A 20,672-nucleotide genomic window follows, 5' to 3' on the forward strand; every position below is an offset into this window, starting at 1 on the left:
AATAATTTTTTAATTTTTTTTTAAAAAACCTGAAATTGGAAGAAAAAAAAAAGGTCCGAACTCAGAAGAAGAAGAAAGAGAAAGAGAAGAAGAAGAAGAAAGAGGAGGGAGGAGAAAGAAGAAGAAGAAGAAGAAAAAAAAAAAAAGAAAGGGGTCCGAACCCAGAAGAAGGAGGAAGAAGAAGAAAGAGGAGGAGGAGGAAGAGGAGGAGGAGGAAGAAGAAGAAGAAGAAAAAAAAAAAAAAAAAAAGGTCCAAACCCAGAAAAAGGAGGAAGAAGAAGAAGAGAAGAAGAAAGAGGAGGAGGAGGGAGAAGAAGAAGAAAAAAAAAAAAAGAGGTCCGAACCCAGAAGAAGAAGAAAAAGAAAGAGAAAAAAAAAAAAAAAGGACCGAACCCAGAAGAAGAAGGAGGAAGAAGAAGAAGAGAAGAAGAAAGAGGAGGAGGAGGGAGAAGAAGAAGAAGAAGAAGAAGAAAAAAAAAAGGTCCGAACCCAGAAGAAGAAGAAAGAGAAAGAGAAAAAAAAAAGTGACAAATATGTTTTTTTTTTTTTAAATTAAAAAATTATTTTATTTGCCACGTGGCAGACATTTGGCAGCCACGTGTCATATATGTGGCAGCCACGTCAGCATTTAACAGATCCATGGATGAAAAATCTAACGGTTGTATGAAATTGAAATAAAATAGTACTTGAGGTATGAAAGTGAAATGTTTTAAAGATGTTGTATGAGATTGCAATAGAGCTCAAACATGAGGGGTTACTATGTAATTTACCCTTAAATTTTCCAACAGAATGTAAAACCCTGTGCTTTCTTATTGTTGTAGTTCTCTTTGGATCTTATAGTTTTAGTTATTTGATTTTTTGATATGGATCATTCAATTGTTATATACGATTTGCAGATCCTTCAAGTTGATATTTGTTGGAAAATATTAGTATTTATGTTTATTTTAGTATTTGGGTTTTCTTATAAGTGTATTTTGGGTCTAGCCTGTTAGCATTAGGGTTGGGGTTAGTTTATTATAAATAGAGTGTTTTGTTATTCATTAGAGAATAAGTTAGTCACAATGTAGCCTATTAGGGTTTTGTAGCCGTTTTGTCATTCTCGTTTGTTTAATAATATTCCTATTATTTTGTTAGTCTCGTTCGTTGCGCACTCTGATGTTCAACTTGGTATCAGAGCGAGTTCGATCCTTAGGGTTCAATCCATTCTCGTTGGTAATCAATTTGTTTGTATCAGTTTTGTTTCCGTCATCTTCCGCTATTTGTGTTTTCGTTTTAGATTTGTTAGTTGGTATTGATTGTTTGCAAGAACAAAAAAAAAAGAAAATAGAAAGGATCTTGGAGCTCTCACCCCTGGCCATGTACAAGGCATTTTGGATAGGCAACTTTTAGTCTCTCTTGGAATATCGCCTAACTCCAGTAAAGCTCCTTCTATTGTCCCTGTTCTTTGGCACCCCCACCTTTTTCTTGGGTCAAAGTGAATACCGATGGCCTTGCTAAAGGTAATTCGGGTCCTGCGGCATGTGGCGGGGTTTTTCGAGATTCTGCGGGTTATTTTCTTGGTGGTTTCTCCCTAAGCTTGGGCCATCGTACTTCTTTCTATGCGGAGCTCCATGCTGTCATCCTTGCTGTCGAATTGGCCCACGCGCGGGGCTGGCAAAATTTATGGCTTGAAAGCAACTCTTCTAGTGTAATATCATGTTTTGCTTCTGGATCTTTCTCTCCCCCTTGGTCGCTCCAGACACGCTGGAACAATTGTACTCTCCATTTGCAGAACATGGTTTTTCGTTGCTCTCATATTTTTCGAGAAGGGAATGCTGCTGTTGACAAATTAGCCAATTTAGGACTTCTATCATCTTCACTTGTTTGGCATTCCACTCCCCCAATAGAGATCCTTCCTCATCTGCACTCAGATTTCTTGGGCATGCCAACCTACAGGTTTGTCTCCTCTTCTTGATGTGTGTTCTCCTTTCTTTTCCTAACCTTTTTGGTTTCCCGTTTGTTTTGCAGTTTGTCTTGCAGGTTATTACCTTTTAAGGTTTTTAGAGGGGTTTGGGCTTATGTCCGCCTAGTCTTTTCCTTGTATTTTCTTTTCCAAGAGGGGTACGGTCTATGTCCCCCCCCTCTTTTTCCGGTATTTCCTTTCTCAAAAGGGGTAAGGTGCATGTCCCCCCTTGTATTTCTTTTCTATTGTTCTATGAGGGGTTAGGTTTATGTCCCCCCTGTCTAGGTGTAACTTCTTTTTTCTTATCAATAAATTTCCCTCGTACCGCCGAGGTTCCCCCAAAAAAAAAAAAAAAAAAAAAAAAGAAAGGATCTTGCTGCTGCTGTTTGTTTGCACAGAAGAAAAAAAAAAGAAAACAGAAAGGTTTTGCTGTTTGTTTGCATGAAAGAAAAAAGAAAGAAAAATGGAAAGGAAGGAAAGGATAAAAAAAAAAAAGCAAAAAGAGAAGGAAAAAGAAAAACAATTGTTTGCTGTTAGTTTAAGGTCCACGGGCAACAAGAAAAAAAAAATGGTTGAGTTTGTTTTTAGGTCCACACGAGTTGTTGGCCTGTTTGGGATTATTTTGTAACCGTCATTCGAGTACTTGGAATTGTGACCACCCGAGTGATAGTATTTGTGTTTGTTTGTTTGTTGCTACAATTGAGATATGAAAATCTTGTCCGTTTAGTGACAGGTTCTTTCCATACTCTCAACACTAGCCAGTTTGAACTTGAACCAGTTTGCCAGCTAGAATCAAGTCAAGAATCAAAAATCAAGAATCAAGAACCAGTTCGCCAGTCAAGTCAAGTCAAGTTTGCATGCCTACCAGTTCGCCTAACGGAGCCAGTCCACATCTACTTGTTTGCAAACCCATGTCGTATACCGCCATGAGTTTGACGGGGGGTGTTGGAAAATATTAGTATTTATGTTTATTTTAGTATTTGGGTTTTCTTATAAGTTTATTTTGAGTCTAGCCTGTTAGCATTAGGGTTAGGGTTAGTTTATTATAAATAGAGTGTTTTGTTATTCATTAGAGAATAAGCTAGTCACAATGTAGCCTCTTAGGTTTTGTAGCCGTTTCGACATTCTCATTTATTTAATAATATTTCTATTATTTTGTTAGTCTCGTTCGTTGCGCACTCTGATATTCAACTACATAGCGTTGATTGTGGTGGTTCGGTGCTGCATGAAGCGAGACTACCTAGCTGCAACTGAAATGGACAAGTACATCAACGGCTATTGGGTTGGTATCCACGAATGTTCTGCCCGCGAGAAGATTTGCACCAACAGTGTGGCTCATATCATGAATGACGAGACAACTCAGAAATGCTTGCAGTCAACCAAGAGATTGATGAACCTTTGCCAACGACGCTACCCAGCCATGCCTTCAAAAGCTGTGGAGTTTGACAGCTTGGCTAATGGTAGCGACTTGCAGCATCAGAGGCGAGGGCAGCCAGCCTCTAGCGGAAATGAGGTTTCGGAGGAAAGGCTTCTGATAATGCCAGCTCCATAGAAGAGCTCGTCATGTATATCTGTGTGAATTTTTACAGTGCACAATCAAACTGAAATTTTGTTATGAAGGTAGCTCGCATCTTTTATTCAATCAAAATCGTTACCTGATATTCATCTGGATACAACATCTCGTAGTTATATTTCTTAAAATTAAGATATATTTACAAACATTGTGAATGCATGGAGAGAGACATAGAAAGAACTTCCGTTTTGCACATTTGATGTTGAAAAACGAAAGATCATGGGCTCTTCCCAAAACCAAAAGTGTCTTCAACACCATTGTTCACCTTGCTCTGCCACTCGGCGATCATATCTGCTTGTGCCTGGAAACGAAAATGACAGTAACTTTAGACGCATATGTGGGTTATGCAGATGACTAGGGTAGCGTATTTGCACGTCGCACCAAGAAGAGAAGACAAGAAAACAAAGAATAGAGGGATAGATGTCCACATGCATTAGGTTAAGAAAAGAAAGATGTAACGCCTAGTGCTAATTAGTAAGGTTGCCAAGATTGTCACTACTACTGAGTGCAGAACCAGCCAGCTACCACCAATCACTACCACTCCAGTCAGTGTAATTGGTTGTCTACATTTTTTTTCAAACCTTTTACTCTTTTAAATTTTGCCCCTCCCCGACAGTTCCTGACTTCGCCTGTAAACTAATTCATTTTTTCTGTTACCTCGATCATACCAGGAAGACTTAATAAAATAAAGAAACAAAAACACCTGCGGGGGAAACATAATGGCATAAAAAAATACGACATACATACAACAGAACCCAACTGAAAGTCCCCCTCATTTTCGATTTTTATGATACATATTTGGAAAAACAAGGTACATATTTGGAAAGATTTTTATGATTCATACAGAACTCAGCATTTGCATCCCTGCAGTTTCTCAATTGTTCTCATTACACCTTAACTCCTACATTTTTCGAGTTTTTCCTTCTTCGTATTATGTACTGATCCTTTTAACTTGTTCGCCCCTGAAAGTTTTGGTTTGTTTTGCTTCTCTAGGCTGCAATCGACTTAGAACCGTGTGAATTTGGTCACAATCTTGGTCTGGGCTGATAGTAATTTGAAAGAAATAATTGGAAAGTAAGTGAAGTCGGAAGCTAAAGAGGAATTCTGTGACGAGAGAACTGGGAAGAGGATCACAATTTCAATGTAGCAAAAAGAGATCGGGCAGGCAGATTGCCAAACGCCACATTGTTTGTATGTTGTAATCAATCTGAGGATTAAAGTAATTGGTTGTATGGAGAGAAATTCATTGTTACCTCGTACTAAAGTCTAAAATTGCTAACACCTGTTAATGTTCAAGACAGAAATTAGATGTGACGGATGCGTGATGAGCCAACCATGTAATGCCACATTGAATTTCTGACCTGTTAACGGGAACTTTAGCAAAAATTGAAGCTATACAAATTCGGAAAGTTACTTTTGAAGAAAGTTTCTTCAGTTTTGTTATACTAATTACTAGATGCAGCAAAAATCATAGGCAATAGTTTGATTAACTTGGCGCAGGAAATGATAAAATTGTTGCACAAACATTCGATCTGCAGAGACGTTGCAGCTTAAGTACATTATTACAATGGTAACAGCTTACATTTCTATACAGAAAGAATCAGACCCTCCACATTATCATCTCTAGCCAAAGCACCATATCCAGAATCTGAATGCTGCAGTTGATAAGTTGCGGAGACCGCCAACAGCTCAAGTTCGACTATCTCCACTTGCTTCCTCTAGTAACCGGCATCTTCGGATGTTAAGAGTTTACTAGTTGTCGACGTCTGATTTGGTATATGTTTCGGATAATGAAATTTGAACCAAACAAAACAATGTGACTCATTAAAATGAAATTTGTGTTTATATATTGCAGATTAAAGAGCTTACAAAAATCCTATCATACATTAGTTGTTGTTGGCTTGCTGCCACTCTACTCTGAGCATTCAAATAAACTACAATCGTTAAAACAACATTTGTACGTAGTTTTTGAAAGCTAATGAATCAAAAGCAATTAACTACCAAATCACTCGTGTCACAGCTACACGGAAATAATAGAATTCGACGCAGGCAGGATATTATTTTGTCTCCAAGGGATGGCACGTGGTAGTTGCCAACGAAGAAGGGATGCTTGAGTGCATCAGCAGCAGTAGGCCTCGCTGAAGGGTCCCAAGAACAAAGGGAAGAAATCAGCTTGATGGCTGATTCACTTGCGGTAGGAATCATCGCTGATAGACCAAACCCGTCAGTTTGTGGAAACTGATAGTTCATCTGGCGTGCAAGAAGCAGCCCGTTGCGCCAAGACCCCAAAGTTGGCCTACCAATCACGCTGCAAATCTTGAATATTTGATCAGCATCACTTCGACCAGGAAATAGAGGCTGGAGCGAGAAAAGCTCTGCCATGATAGCACCCATTGCCCACATATCGACCTTAGGACAATAGCGGTCTGACCGAAGCATTACCTCAGGAGCTCGATACCAGAGAGTGGTGACGTAGTCTGTATAAGGAGGAGGTGAATCAATCTCCTTAGCAGAACCTAAATCCCCAATCTTGACAGCACCCTCCTTAACCAACACGTTCTCCGGCTTCATATCTCGGTGAAAATAGCCAGTTTTGTGCATGGAGGCAAGGCCCTGAAACATCTGATAGCAGATGTTTCTAATTTCGTCCTCTGTGAATCCGGTTTGCCTTTTTGTCTCAATAAGATCATTCAAACTGCTCTGCATATACTCAAACACAAAGTAAGCAGAACTGTATTGGGCGATGACTTCCTTCAACTGGACAATGTTGGGATGGTTGAGTTTGGAAAGGGACTGAACTTCTGGTAGGCTAAGACACTGCTGCAACGAACTGCACCTTTGGTTCAGTTTCTTGATTGCAACGAGTTCACCCGTCTGTTTGTGGAGCGCAGCAAACACCGTCCCGTAAGCACCATCACCTAGTTTCTTAATCATCTCGAACTTTTCCATGATCAGTCTCTAGGAAATGATGGAATTATGAGTACTTGAAGAAGTAAACTAAACCCCTCAACGCCAAAGAAATCTTTGACAAAGTTCAGGAAAAAGCACCAGTTTTGACAATCTTGGAGCGTTTTCGGAGAGAGAGAGGCAAGTTTCTAAACTTCTAAATGTGTGGAGGGTTGAAATTTATAGGTTCCTGAATCCTGATTGAATGAGGAAAGGGGGTAACCAACTCACTAGTCTAATTGGATTGGTAGTTGGATTCGTGCAATCCAAGTAAAGTCACAATTGCAAAAGTCTGATTTCTTGATCTTTTTAAAACGTGTTATTGACTTGGGGTCAATTGTCAATAGCTTTTAGTGGTCTGAGATTTCACGAGTTGGCAGTTAAAGTAAAGGCTTATTTTTAGCTACACTCCCCGAACTCCTTGTTAATCTCACTTTGCTCTTTCTATTTCAAAAGTTATCTCTTTACTTCTTGAAACTCAAAGTTTGCTCCATTTTAGCCTCGGAACTCGATTTTGATCCAATTTTGCCCCTTGAAACTTTAAAGTTGTCTATGTAAAACTCAAAATTAGCTCCATATCTATTAGTTTCTTATATGAGTTATTTAGGTGCGCCAGGCTAATCAATTTCTTTTTTATTTTTCTTCCTCTCTTAATTTTTCTTTTAAACTTAATTCATCTCTGATTGTTGAATGTTAACGCATAATAGAGATTTTTTTTTGTCAAAACATAATGGAGATTTATAATCAAATTTACTTCACACATGACATAATCTTATTGGGTATTAGGTTCAACATATGTTTCAGTAGGCGACCTTTAAGTTCCAGGGAAAAGAGAGAGTCCACAAGTCAAAGTGGAATGAATTTTGAGTTTCAGGGAATAAAGTGGTAACTTTTGAGTTACAACGGACAGAGTAAGATCAAAACAAAGTTCTAGGGGCGTAGATGAAAATAAGCCAAATGTGCATTTTTTATTTTATTTTTTTGAAAAAGGATCGATATTTATTAAACCAAATCAAGTACAAACTCAGGATAGTGTGCCAAATTTGTATTTGAACTCCTTAATTTGATGCAATTAACTAAGAAGGTATGAAAATGTGTATTGACATGAAGAAATAGGTAAACAATTCAATCGATAGAAAGTCAGCCAAATACGAATTAGAAAACTTTTGTGAACGTCCAACTTCAATTCCCCCATATAGACGGAGTAAACAAAAGAATTACGAAAGACAAACAAGTAAATCCAGACGTTACCAAAGTAAAAAAATTGGGGCGTTTTGACATAGGCGCCTCGTTTTTTAATTTTTTAGACTAAACATACACTCCTTTTGAAAATTTGATTAAACATTTTCTTAAAATTTTGGTTATTAATTTTAGCTTTTTCACATAAGTTCAGTTTTGTTTAGAATTTTAGTTTTTCACAACTTCTCCTGGGCATTTCATTTTTTTTTCTTTTCTTATTATCCCTATATTTATGCATTTATTATCCATCTCTATGCATTTTTTTATTGTTTGTTATCATTTTTACTTTTTTGTGTGAATATAGTAGAATATTTATAAAAAAATTTGTCAGATTTTATTATTTAGAACATCCAACACATAATAAATATTTGTTTGATTATATAGCTATGTCTAGTTATCTATAATATGGACATATTTAGTTTTATAGTGGATTTGATTTTTTGTATTTCTCGGTACATTTGGAATGTAAATGTACCAAAAGGGTTATCTAATAGAGACATTTGATTTTGTGGTACATTTGGGATTTTTTGTTCATTTGGTCTTTTGGTACATTTGGAATCTAAACATACCAAAAGGGTTACCTGACAATGGGCACATTTGGATTTATGGTACATTTGATTTCTCTGTATATTTGAAATCTAAACGTACCAAAGGGGTTACATAATAATGGGTACATTTGATTTTATGGTACATTTGGTTTCTCGGTACATTTGAAATGTAAACGTACCAACAGTTGATACTTTTGTTTTCAAATGTACCATAAGTGTGAACACGGAAAATTCCTGAAACGAAAGAGACAAGAAACGACGTGCACAAACAAATATTTGTATTTGATGATTTTGGGTTACAATCTCTCTCTATTTTGATCCTCTGATTCGATCTCCGTAAGGTATTGATTTGTGGATGTTTCCTTGATCCAAGGGCCGTCGAGGCTTGATCTTGGATGAACTGTTGGAAGTTTCTTCAAGGGGCCGTGGGCTTGATCTTTGAAGGTGGATTTGAGCGGATCTTCAAAGGGGCTTTTGGGCTTGATCTTTGAAGAACAGTGACGAACGGATCTCCAAGGGCTTTTGGGCTTGATCTTGAAGAACAGTGATGAACGGATCTTCAAGGGCTTTTGGGCTTGATCTTGAAGAACGGTTGGATGTGTGGATTTGTCGACGTTGTTGATCCAAAGGGCCGTTGGGGCTTGATCTTGGATGAACGGATGATGAACGATGGTGTTTTCTTCAAGGGCCATCGGGGCTTGATCTTGAATTGGTGGATGGTTGATCCAAGGGGCCGTTGAGGCTTGATCTTGGAAGAACGATGAACGAAGAACGAAGAAGGCTTTCTTGATTCTTCGGGAACCTGGATGCTTGAGAGCTTCGGAGTTTCAGAGCTTCAGAGCTTCAAGGTGTAATATGAATTGGTTCTTTTTAAATGAATGAATTAGCCTTCTATTTATAGAATTTTCCAAGGCCTAATTTTGAATATAATATCCCAGATGAAATAAGTCGTTTCTGCTAGATGTTGACATGTGTCCTATTTGATGACTTTTCCAACTCATTTCAATTTTCGTTTAGTCACACGCTACGTGTAAAATTTATGTAATACATGAGCGTTGACACTTTTATTTATCGGTCAACATTTATTTACCGAAATTTCGATGTCTACAAATGCCCCCACTTTAAGGCACGTCGTATACATGTGCTTGTCACGTGTAGGAGATGCGTTTTGAAGTCCCTTACTGTAGATGTCGATCCAAGGGCCGTCGAGGCTTGATCTTGAATTGGGCTGGAGATTTCTTCAAGGGCCGTTGAGGCTTGATCTTGAATTGGGCTTGAGATTTCTTCAAGGGCCGTTGAGGCTCGTTCTTGAACTTTCGTTTGAAATTTCTTCAAGGGCCGTCGAGGCTTGATCTTGAAGGTTGAAATTGGACCACAATGAGCTTCATGTGGTAGATGATCTTTGGCTTTGGTAGTGGGTGAATCGGCACGTATTTTGTTGCGCTTGTTGACTTTCCACAGCTTTGATCTTGAACTGGGTTGAAGGATTTTCTGGATTCCTCCAATTGTTGATTTTCCACAGCTTATTCTTGAACTAGGTTTTGATTCAAGGGTGGTAGACACTTAATCTTGAATCGGATTTGTGATTTCTTCCAGGGCCGTCGATGCTTGATTTTGAATTTGGCTGGAAGCTTCTTCAAGGGCCGTCGAGGCTTGATTCTTGAAGGTTGACTCGAACATATTGCAAGCAGGCACAAGGTGAAGGTGACGACTTGTTGCTTTGTTCAATCTTTCTAATTCGCACCTGAGCAGTTTGGTCAGCGGTATGATCTTCAAGATTGATGGGCTCTTGTTCTAGCTGGTGACTTGATCTTTAAGGATTTGATTCAAGGGTGGTGAATCGGCACGTGCAGCCCACAACGCCTAGTAAGTCGACCCAAGAATTTGAGGGTCAAAACGAGTTCACCGTCCTCAGGCAGATGCGGCATCTTCTCGAGTTCTTCATCTCAGACTCTTTCTGCTGAGTTGACTGTGCATGCTGCATTCTTCTCTGCTTGTTTCTTCAGGCAGATGTGGCAGCTTCTCGAGTTCCTCAGTTCGGACTCCTTCTGCTGAGTTGACCGTGCAGACCGCATTCTTCTCTGCTTGTTCCTTCTGCACCTTGTCTCTACATGCTGCAAGGTATCATTTTCACTTGCCTTATCTGTCCTCCAAGCAGATGTGGCAGCTTCTTTAAAAGTACAGCAGCAGTGGAAGGCGAGTACTCGAGAGCAGTGCTAGGTAGGCAATCAGGGAAGGGTTCCAAGCAGTCGGTTCCTTACCCGATTTTGAGTGGAAGTTCCGGCATATTGTTTTCTTTATCCTTGTCTTTGTAGGTAGGAACAATGACAAAGGAAAGGACAGGGAGAGTGCATGATATGAGATACTCTTGCTTTCTACCCTGGTGATATGAGATATTTTTGCTTTGGAGTCATTGGCTTGCAGAGGTACCCCAAGAATAAGGAACACTGAGTGACCTGAGAGGCTTCGTTGGGAAAACATTCTCGGAGATGAAGAAAGGTTCTGTATGTCTGCCTTGCTATGAAGGGTGAAGGTGGACAGTTATAGGAATTTCTTTAGTACCTGTAGAGGTACTATTCTTTTACTCGTGTCGGCAACCAATGCGTGATTGATCAGTATGGCTTCACGTGCTTTCTTCTTTATCAGAAATCTTCGACAAATTGTTCGTAATTTTCGTCAAGCTGAGTGTGCATGTGATAGGTGTTGACGAGGCTGAAAAAGACTGGCGCCTCTTCGATATCTAGGATCGGCGCTTCGACAAATTGCCCGTGATTTCCGCAAAGCTGAGTTTGCGTGTGACGGGTGCTAACGCGTCTGGAAAAGAAAGATGCTTCTCCGATTTCTGAGCTTGCCTCTTCGATTTTTGAATCGGCATTTTCGAACTCTGAGCTCACCTCTTCGATCTCTGAAATCCCGTTGAGTGCTGATTTTTTATAGAGGCACGCAGTTCGTTTCAAAGCACACTTGAATTTTCGCTTGTGAAAACTCCCTTCTTGCACTTCTAAGATCTTGATTTGTCCGATCTCTTCTTCCTTCAACACTTTTGAAAATGTCTGGACCCTCCGACCGTCGTTTTGACTTGAATCTTGGTGAAAAGGCAGTCCCGCCTTCTCCAGACAACATATGGCGCCCATTATTCATATCCCCTACTGGTCCTCTTACCGTTAGGGATTCGGTGGTGAAGATTGATATGACCGCTGCGGTGGTGGCCCGAAACCTTGTCACTCCCAGAGATAACAGACTACTTTCCAAACGGTCTGATGAGTTGGCTGTTAAGGATTCTCTGGCTCTTAGTGTGCAGTGTGCAGGTTCTGTGTCTAATATGGCCCAACGCCTATTTGCTCGAACCCGTCAAGTTGAATCATTGGCGGCGGAAGTGATGAGTCTCAAACAGGAGATTAGAGGGCTCAAGCAGGAGAATAAACAGTTGCATAAGCTCGCACATAGCTATGCGACAAACATGAAGAGGAAGATTGACCAGATGCAAGAATCTGATGGTCAGATTTTACTTGATCATCAGAGGTTTGTGGGTTTGTTCCAGCAGCATTTGCCTTCGTCTTCTGGGGCTGTACCGCGTAATGAAGCTCCAAATGATCAACCTTTGGCTCCTCTTCTTCCTGGAGTTCCGCCGAGTGGTGTGGCTTCAAACAGTCAACCTCCGGCGCCTCTCATTTCTGGAGCTCTGCCGAGTGGTGAGGCGGCACCTGATCGTCCTTGAAGATCCCCTCTTGTAAATTTGATTTTTTTTTTTTTTAAGTATGTATAATGCAAATTTATGTAAAATTTCCAGAAAAAATGAATAAAAACGAACTTTATTTCTCTCGATGCATTTGTTTTTTTTTTTTTTTGCCGTAAACATGCATAAGATTATGCACACACACACATACATACATATTAATTTTTCACATGGACTGATCCACCATTCCAAAACCTTTTCCCTTTTTTTTTGCATGGTGCTAGCCACCAAGGATCCATTTACTTCTATATATATATATATATATATATATATATATATATATATATATATATATACACATATACATATATATATATATATATATTTTTTTTTTTTTCTTTCTTTCTTTTTCTGCACATGGTGCTCTTTCTTTTTCTGCACATGGTGCCAGACGTTTCTTTCTTTCATTTTCTGCACATGGTGCCAGACGCACCATGAAGCCCTTTACTTTTTTACTTATTTATTTATTTTTTATTTTTTTATTTATTTTTATAATTCCTTTTTTTTTTTTAATCATTATTATTTTTTCTTTCATGCTGGATGCACCACATACATATATATATATATACATATATTTTTATATACACACACATATAAACACGCACACAAAGCATCATACCCCTTAAAAAATTCTAATCTATTTTTTCTTTGCCTTCGGTGCTGGCAACCACTTGGAAACTTTTTATTTTTTATTATTATTTTATTATTATTATTATTATTTTTATTATTTTATTTATTTTATTTATTTTATATATATATATATAGGGATAGAGGGCTTGCAGAGAGCATCGACGGAGATGGATGGAGAAAGGGAGCCGGAGGTGTGGAGTTCGTGGCTGATCATCCTTGCTGGGCATAAGGAAAGGTCTTGCAGAGGAGGACGAGGACGAGGACGAGTCGGCGACGTGGCTGCTGCTCGTTGCTGTTTGCTATGCTCGCTGCACGGAAGGATGCCCATTGCCAGGGTGGCTGTCTGCTGCAAGGGAGGCTGTCTCGCTACGCTCCGTTGCACTCTCACCGTCCGCTGCATTAGTCCTGCATTATTCTGCGTTTCTTTCTCTGTTGAAGTCTTTGCCCTTTTCATTTTTGTACACTTTCTAGCTGACTTTCCCGGAAAAGATGAAGGACCCCCATCTGGGTTTCTGGGGCTGTTTCCCTGTTCTGCTACTTTTGTTCGTTTCACTGTACCTACCATCAGTACACTCCCAGTCCGGCGGCGGCGACGACGGAGCGGCCATGGAAGCACTCAGCAAAAGCATCAGCGGGGGCGTCGGGATACAACGCCTCTCCATGAACATGGCGGCTCGTCGTACGACTTCCAGGTTTGCAGGAGCATGGAGAGGATCGTGAAGGCATAGGCGCTGAGGGACAACAGCATGAGCTCCAGCATGTCAAGCAACAGGATGATGAAGATCAACCTGGACAAACGGAATCATGGACGAGCAGCGAGAAGTTTGGGAGAGGTCGCTGGGTATGGTGTGAGGAAGAAGGACGGTGTCGGTCTTCTGAGCAACGAGGTGGGATTCTCGGGTCATCAGCGTAGGCGAGTGGCTCCAGTCCGATAAGATCTGGTCGGGTCGACTTCGGGTCGTGTCGTGCAAGGACCGGTGCGAGATCCGGCTGGAGGATCCGAACTCCAGCGAGCTGTTCGCCGCCTACTTCGTGCTCAAGATCGAGGATGGCACCGGGAAGCACACCTTCATCAGACTAGGATTCGCGGAGCGGAACAAGACTTTCGATTTCAACGTGGCGCTTTCGGACCATGAGAAGTACGTGAAGAAGGAGCACGAGAAGGAGAGCAATGGCGGCGAAACCAGCGACGACTGCCATATCGATATTCATCCCGCTGTCAATCATAGATTGAAAGAAGGTGAGACGATAAGGATAAATGTGAAGCCGAAGCCGCAGCCGACGAGTGGGGCCGGGATGTTGTCCTCATCTGGTATTGGGTTGAAGCGGGGACCGGAGGCGGTTCATTTCCTGCAGGAATGTTATGGAAGAAACGGTGGAGAGTGGGGAAATGGGCGGGACGAGCTGTTGCTTCATAATAATATCATCAACATCCGCCTCATTTACTGTTTTCTGGAAAACAATCAGGAAGAGTTGGGTCAGGACCCGGGGATTCGCGGAGGCACGGCAGTCCAGTGTGACCACGCTGACCGTCGGCCGCGTGTCGATTAAGTCTCGTCTGAGCACGACGTACTGAACCAGGACGTCCATAGTGTTGGACTTTGGGATATCCGAAGTGGCTTCTGAACAAATTTTGAACCAACAACTTTCTCCGATGAAGGTAGCAGTTGTATGATTAGCAACAAGCTTTGGTAACATGGTTTTACCGGTTCCAGGCGGACCATAGAGTAATATACACCACGTGGGGGGATCTATTCCAATCTGGGCCAGGATCGACAATGGCGAAAGCTACAAAATGTTGCAGACGGTGGGTGCGGTGTCGATCGAGAGAAAAACGGGCCTGGGCTGGTGCGTTTTGTTGCACCTGGGCCTAGACATATACACATATATATATTTCCTTTTTTTTTTTTTTTTTTTTTTTTTTTTTGTAAATACATAAAACATGTATCTCTCTTTTTTTTTTTTTTTTTTTTTTTTTGTACAAAGAAATTGTAATAGCATCAAAACTTTTAATAAAATTTCTTATTCTTTATTTTGATGTGACTGAACTCGAATATTGAATGCTCGAGTTGCCTACGTACCCTTCCAAAGAAGAGATCAAGTCGTAACGTAGTTCAAAATGCATACATATTTTTTTTTGGGTATTTTCTTTTTGTGCCGTTTGCAGTTTTAACTCATGCAGGCAAGGAGTGTTGGTGCCGTGTTGCAGTTTTAGCTCGTGCAGGCAAGGAGCGTTGGTGTCGCCTTTTATGCTCGTGCAGACCAGGAGCGTTGGTGTTGCCTTTTATGCTCGTGCAGACCAGGAGCGTTTGGTTCGTGCAGTTTAGGCTCGTGCGAACAAGGAGCATTGTTGGTTCGTCAAGCGATCCGAGAGAGTTGTTCCTCGCAATCTTCATAGCAAGGAGCCTTGACCGCGTGATTGAAGAAGTCTTCGGGTAAAAAGTCGCGCATCGTGATGGCAACAGACGATCTTTGTGTCGTAATTTCATCATCTTCAACACGTTCACGTTGCTTTGAAGGTTGACAAGAGCTGCTTTGCCCCCTTTCCGATTGGCGGACTTGTGGAGGAGACGTATGCTTCTTGTGCAATTTCTTAGGAGTGACTTGAGTCCATCCTTCAATTTTGCTTGTCTTGGACGATGCCCCCAGCGGTTGAGGTGAAAACTTTGAGTCGGAAGAGCCAGAAGTGAAGGTGGTATAGTTTGACTTCGCCACTTCGTCAAGATCTAGCTCGATGATTCCTTTCTGAGCCAGCTTCATGATGAGATCTTTCAGCACGAAACATTTTTCTGTCGGATGACTGATGAAGCGGTGGAATTTACAGTACCTTGGACTGTCGGTGCGATTCATCTCTTCTGGCCGTTTGCACTCAGGCAAACCAATCACCTTCTTGTCCAACAGGTCATCTAGCATGGCAACCACATCAGAGTCGGGGAATGGATAAGTCTTCTCCTCAAGCTCCTTCAAAGTGCGTCTACGCGTCTCTTGATCACGAAAAGCTTCGGTTTGAATCGCCTTGCCTCGTGTGGATATTTTGACGGGAGATGTGTTGACCGTCATCGCTTCCTTGGTGGGTTTCCATGCAACCTTTTCCACCTTTGTCCCAAGAGCTTTGTCGTTCTTGTAGTCGACGATCGGTTCTTTCTTCCCATGATGGGCGATGCTCAACTCCATGTCATGGGCGCGAGTGGCCAATTCCTCGAAGGTCCGCGGTTTAATGCCTTGAAGGATGTATTACAAACCCCATTGCATGCCTTGGATGCACATCTCGATTGAAGAGGTTTCCGAGAGCCTGTCTTTACAGTCGAGGCTTAGAGTGCGCCATCTGTTGATGTAGTCAATGACTGGCTCGTCCTTCCACTGTTTTATGCTCGTTAGCTCTAGCATACTCACAGTGCGGCGGGTGTTATAGAAGCGGTTGAGGAATTCCCTTTCCAATTGCTCCCAGCTGTTGATGGACTCAGGCTCTAGGTCCGTGTACCACTCAAAGGCATTTCCTTTCAGCGAGCGCACAAACTGCTTGGCGAGGTAGTCTCCCTCCGTCCCCGCGTTGTTGCAAGTTTCGACGAAATGTGCAACGTGCTGCTTTGGGTTTCCTTTTCCATCAAACTGCATGAACTTTGGTGGTTGATAACCCCTTGGCATCCTTAGGGCATCAATCTTCTTGGAATAGGGCTTCGAGTAGAACAAGGAGGTATGTGAGCTCCCTTCGTACTGTGCCTTGATGGTGTTGGTGATCATCTCCTGCAGCTGCTGGATAGAAAGAGATCCCATGAGTGCCGCTGCTTGGTCTGGCTCCGGCTTCCCATCGATTTTCTTCACCGGGGGTTCTTCATCTCCGCCAGCTCCTCCCTTTAGTGGATCATCCTCTGGGTCGGGTTTATCGCCGTCCTGCGCCTCCAGTCGGTTGACTAGTGCTGCAATTTGCAAGTCTTTTTCTTCCACAGTTCGGGTTAGCCTTGCGATCGCTTCATTCATTTGAGCCAGCTGCTCATCGATTGAAGTTGCTCCAATGGTCATGACTTGCATGGCTGAACTGTCGCTTGAATCGGCATCGGAGAGCATGGATTCAGAGTATTTCCTTGGGCTTTCCCCCCTTGGTGCCCTTAGTGAGGCTAAGGTGATCAAAGGCTCGTGCCTTGGGTGCTTTTGTTCCCTTGGCAGAGTTGATGCAGAGGTGAAAGAGGCGGCAGAAGTAGCTCTTGCCATGCTTTGAGTCGTGATGCCCAAAGTGACACCAGTTGCGACGAGGACGCTTTTGTTCTTTGCGCCGGTTGCGGAACAGTTTGAGCCTTCCTTGATGCCATTAATTTTGGAAGTGCGCTTGAATTTCTTGAACGGAGAAAGAGATGAGAGGCAGAGATTGTCCCACTGGGCGTGCCAATTTGTGAACACGAAAAATTCCTGAAACGAAAGAGACAAGAAACGACGTGCACAAACAAATATTTGTATTTGATGATTTTGGGTTACAATCTCTCTCTATTTTGATCCTCTGATTCGATCTCCGTAAGGTATTGATTTGTGGATGTTTCCTTGATCCAAGGGCCGTCGAGGCTTGATCTTGGATGAACTGTTGGAAGTTTCTTCAAGGGGTCGTGGGCTTGATCTTTGAAGGTGGATTTGAGCGGATCTTCAAAGGGGCTTTTGGGCTTGATCTTTGAAGAACAGTGACGAACGGATCTCCAAGGGCTTTTGGGCTTGATCTTGAAGAACAGTGATGAACGGATCTTCAAGGGCTTTTGGGCTTGATCTTGAAGAACGGTTGGATGTGTGGATTTGTCGACGTTGTTGATCCAAAGGGCCGTTGGGGCTTGATCTTGGATGAACGGATGATGAACGATGGTGCTTTCTTCAAGGGCCGTCGGGGCTTGATCTTGAATTGGTGGATGGTTGATCCAAGGGGCCGTTGGGGCTTGATCTTGGAAGAACGATGAACGAAGAACGAAGAAGGCTTTCTTGATTCTTCGGGAACCTGGATGCTTGAGAGCTTCGGAGTTTCAAAGCTTCAGAGCTTCAAGGTGTAATATGAATTGGTTCCTTTTAAATGAATGAATTAGCCTTCTATTTATAGAATTTTCCAAGGCTTAATTTTGAATATAATATCCCAGATGAAATAAGTCGTTTCTGCCAGATGTTGACATGTGTCCTATTTGATGACTTTTCCAACTCATTTCAATTTTCGTTTAGTCACACGCTACGTGTAAAATTTATGTAATACATGAGCGTTGACACTTTGATTTATCGGTCAACATTTATTTACCGAAATTTCGATGTCTACAATAAGTTTTAAGTATATTTTTAATATATCTATACGTGAAAAAAATATGTATTGAAGACTTTTATTGAGACATTTTTAATAGAAAGATTTTTTTTTTAAATACTGATAATAAGGAAATGAGGAATTAGTTAATTATTTTTTTTTATTTTATTAAAAAAATGTCATTTAATGCGTAGAAGGGGATTGACGAAATTAAATTCATATATTATAGGCAATTAGTTGCTAAGCTAACTTATGCCTCTATATAAATGCATTTAAATTAAGAAAAATTAATGAAATGATAATTAAATAAATAGAAAATTATTGAGGTGGCAATTGATCAAAGCACCTTAATCAAATCTTTAAAAGGGGTGCATGTTTAATCTAACAACTATAGAAAAAATGTAGGGCATTCTAATTTTCCCAAAAAAATTCTTTCAAAAATAATAATGAATTTTATAGCACAAAACCAAAGAAATATTAGTCCAAGAAACCAAAGAAATTTAATAGCAACTCCAGTGATAAAATTAAGAGACGGTGTTGGAAATGTCACAAGTTCGGCCATTATGCTAATGATTGTATTGTCAAGAAAACAATAAAACAATTAAAAATTTCAGAAGAAGAACCCCTATTTGGATAATACACATTCAGTTAACCGACTGATTCTAATTGTTTTGTTCCGAAGCAAAGATATCCACAGGACGGTTCGTCCTATTTAGATATTCACGACCAAGAAGTACTGGATTCTCTTTCAGATAGGCCCTAAAAGGAGAAGGACGGCTGAAATGCCAACAAGCGTCTCACAAGATAAATTAATCAAAGTTCTAGAATTAAGAAACACAGATTCCAATAAAAATTCCTCTGAACGAATTGAATCGAGAAAGGAGATTTGTGTGATCGTGTTGGAAGAAAGCTTCTGAAGAGCTCCCTGTCTCACTCTCTAGTGCTTTGATTGTTAAGAAAAGAGCTTGAACTTTTTGTACTGTTTGACTATTTTTTTCGCGAGTATTTTTAGTGGCGTTTGATTATCATTCTGTTTAGGGCGTTTGTTTGTTCTTGTACATATTTCTTATTTTGGAAGAAGAAAATATATACCTTGTTGTACATACAAGTTTGTAAACTTATGAGTGCAAGAGATATGAGGGTCCTTTCATGGCATATCAAGAGTTTATCAGTAAAATATGTAATTTTAGAGTGTGGTTTTATCTCTCAAGCTATAGTTTGCCAGGACTTTTCATAGAACAACTTACTAGTCGTCGATGTCTGATTTGTCATTTGTTTCGAACAATGAAATTTGAACCAAATAAAAACAAAGTGACTCAATTGAAGTGAAATTTGTAGGTATATATTGCAGATTATTGAGAGCTTACAAGTATCAGACATACATTACTTCTAGTTGGCTTGCTGCCACTCTACTCAAATAAACTAAACTCTCTAAAATAAAATCTGCAGCTTTTGAAAGCTAATGAATCAAATGCAGTTAAATGCACACATTATTCGTGTCAAATCTAGGCGAAAATAAGAGAATTTGATGCAGGCAGGATATTGCTTTGTCTCAAAGGGATGGCTCGTGGAATCTTGTAGTTGCCAACGAAGAAAGGATGCCGTAGTGCCTCAGCAGCAGTAGGCCTCGCGGAAGGGTCCCAAGAACAAAGGGAAGAAATCAGCTGGATGGCAGATCTGCTTGCAGAAGGAATCATCGCAGATAGACCAACCCCGCCAATTTTTGGAAACTGATAGTTCAAGTTTTGGGCAAGAAGCTGTCCCTCTGGCCATGACTCCCAAGTGGGACTGCCTATAACACTGCAAATCTTGAACATCTGATCATCAGCACTTTCACCGGGAAATAGAGGCCGGAATGAAAACATCTCCGCTATGATGGCACCCATTGCCCACATATCGACCTTAGGACCATACAAGCCTGACCGAAGCAACACCTCAGGAGCACGATACGGACGAGTAGTGACGTAGTCTGTATAGGGAGGAGGTGAATCAATCTCCTTAGCCGAACCCAAATCTGCAATCTTGACCACACGCCCACCATCCTTAACCAACACATTAGCGGGCTTCAAATCACGGTGGAAATAGCCGTTTCTGTGCATATAAGCCAGGCCCTGAAACATCTGAAAGCAGATGCTTCTAACTTCTTCCTCGGTGAATTTGGTTCGCCTTTTCATCATAAGATCAAGCAGACTGCTCTGCATATACTCGAAGACAAGGAATGCAGAATCGTTTTCGAAGATGACATCCTTCAACTGGACAATGTTGGGGTGCCTGAGCTTGGAAAGGGACTGAACTTCCGGTAGGCTTAGGCACTGCTCAAAGGAACTGAATGTCTCCCTCAGATACTTGACTGCAACGACTTCACCCGTCGGTTGGTGCTGCGCCTCAAATACCGTTCCGAAAGAACCACCGCCTAGTTGCTTAGTAATCCAAAACTTGTCCATGATCGGGTCGTAACTCGTAAGGAACCGAACCAACCCTCCAACAGTTAATGTCGGGCTAAACTAAACCCCTCAACGCCAAGGAACTAATTGCGATCTCTGAGGGAAACCCTAGAACGTATGAACAATTGAACACTGAGAACAGAAGACTTGAAAGTTGAGAGCTTTTGAAATAACGAGAGAGAGAGAAGCAAGTTGGTAATTGTGGTTTGAGATTCGGGAAATTATGGAAAGTGTGGAAATTAGGGTTCCAATTTGTAGCTTCTTTCATTCCATTATCTCCCGATTGAACAAGGAAACGCGGCAAGCAAGCTCACGTGGCTTAATTGTATTGGAAATTCGATTCGTGTAACGCAA

The 20,672-nt window shown here is 41.1% G+C and overlaps 3 protein-coding genes across 3 annotated transcripts; 1 reads left to right on the top strand and 2 right to left on the bottom strand.

Moving 5' to 3' along the window:
- The first annotated feature begins 1,484 nt into the window (after positions 1–1,484).
- On the top strand, positions 1,485–3,494 carry LOC139194967 (uncharacterized). The gene is made up of 2 exons (XM_070820129.1): positions 1,485–1,499; positions 3,105–3,494. Exons 1-2 carry the CDS (start codon positions 1,485–1,487, stop codon positions 3,492–3,494), a joined length of 405 nt encoding a protein of 134 aa, XP_070676230.1.
- A 1,867-nt stretch (positions 3,495–5,361) lies between these two features.
- Positions 5,362–6,567, bottom strand: LOC103427524 (cyclin-dependent kinase F-4-like). Its single transcript, XM_017330159.3, has one exon. The coding sequence runs from the start codon at positions 6,462–6,464 to the stop codon at positions 5,499–5,501; it is 966 nt and encodes a 321-aa protein (XP_017185648.2). The 5' UTR covers positions 6,465–6,567; the 3' UTR covers positions 5,362–5,498.
- A 12,811-nt stretch (positions 6,568–19,378) lies between these two features.
- Positions 19,379–20,532, bottom strand: LOC103433000 (cyclin-dependent kinase F-4-like). Its single transcript, XM_029100996.2, has one exon. It carries the CDS (start codon positions 20,316–20,318, stop codon positions 19,380–19,382), a length of 939 nt encoding a protein of 312 aa, XP_028956829.1. The 5' UTR covers positions 20,319–20,532; the 3' UTR covers position 19,379.
- Between the last annotated feature and the right edge of the window lie 140 nt (positions 20,533–20,672).

The sequence above is a fragment of the Malus domestica genome, chromosome 04, assembly GCF_042453785.1.
Source record: "Malus domestica chromosome 04, GDT2T_hap1".
Taxonomy (NCBI): Eukaryota; Viridiplantae; Streptophyta; class Magnoliopsida; order Rosales; family Rosaceae; genus Malus; species Malus domestica.

Bases quoted from the DNA above. Each gene is read 5' to 3' on its own strand.
- LOC103433000 (XM_029100996.2), bottom strand. From the start codon at position 20,318: ATGGACAAGTTTTGGATTACTAAGCAACTAGGCGGTGGTTCTTTCGGA.
- LOC103427524 (XM_017330159.3), bottom strand. From the start codon at position 6,464: ATGGAAAAGTTCGAGATGATTAAGAAACTAGGTGATGGTGCTTACGGG.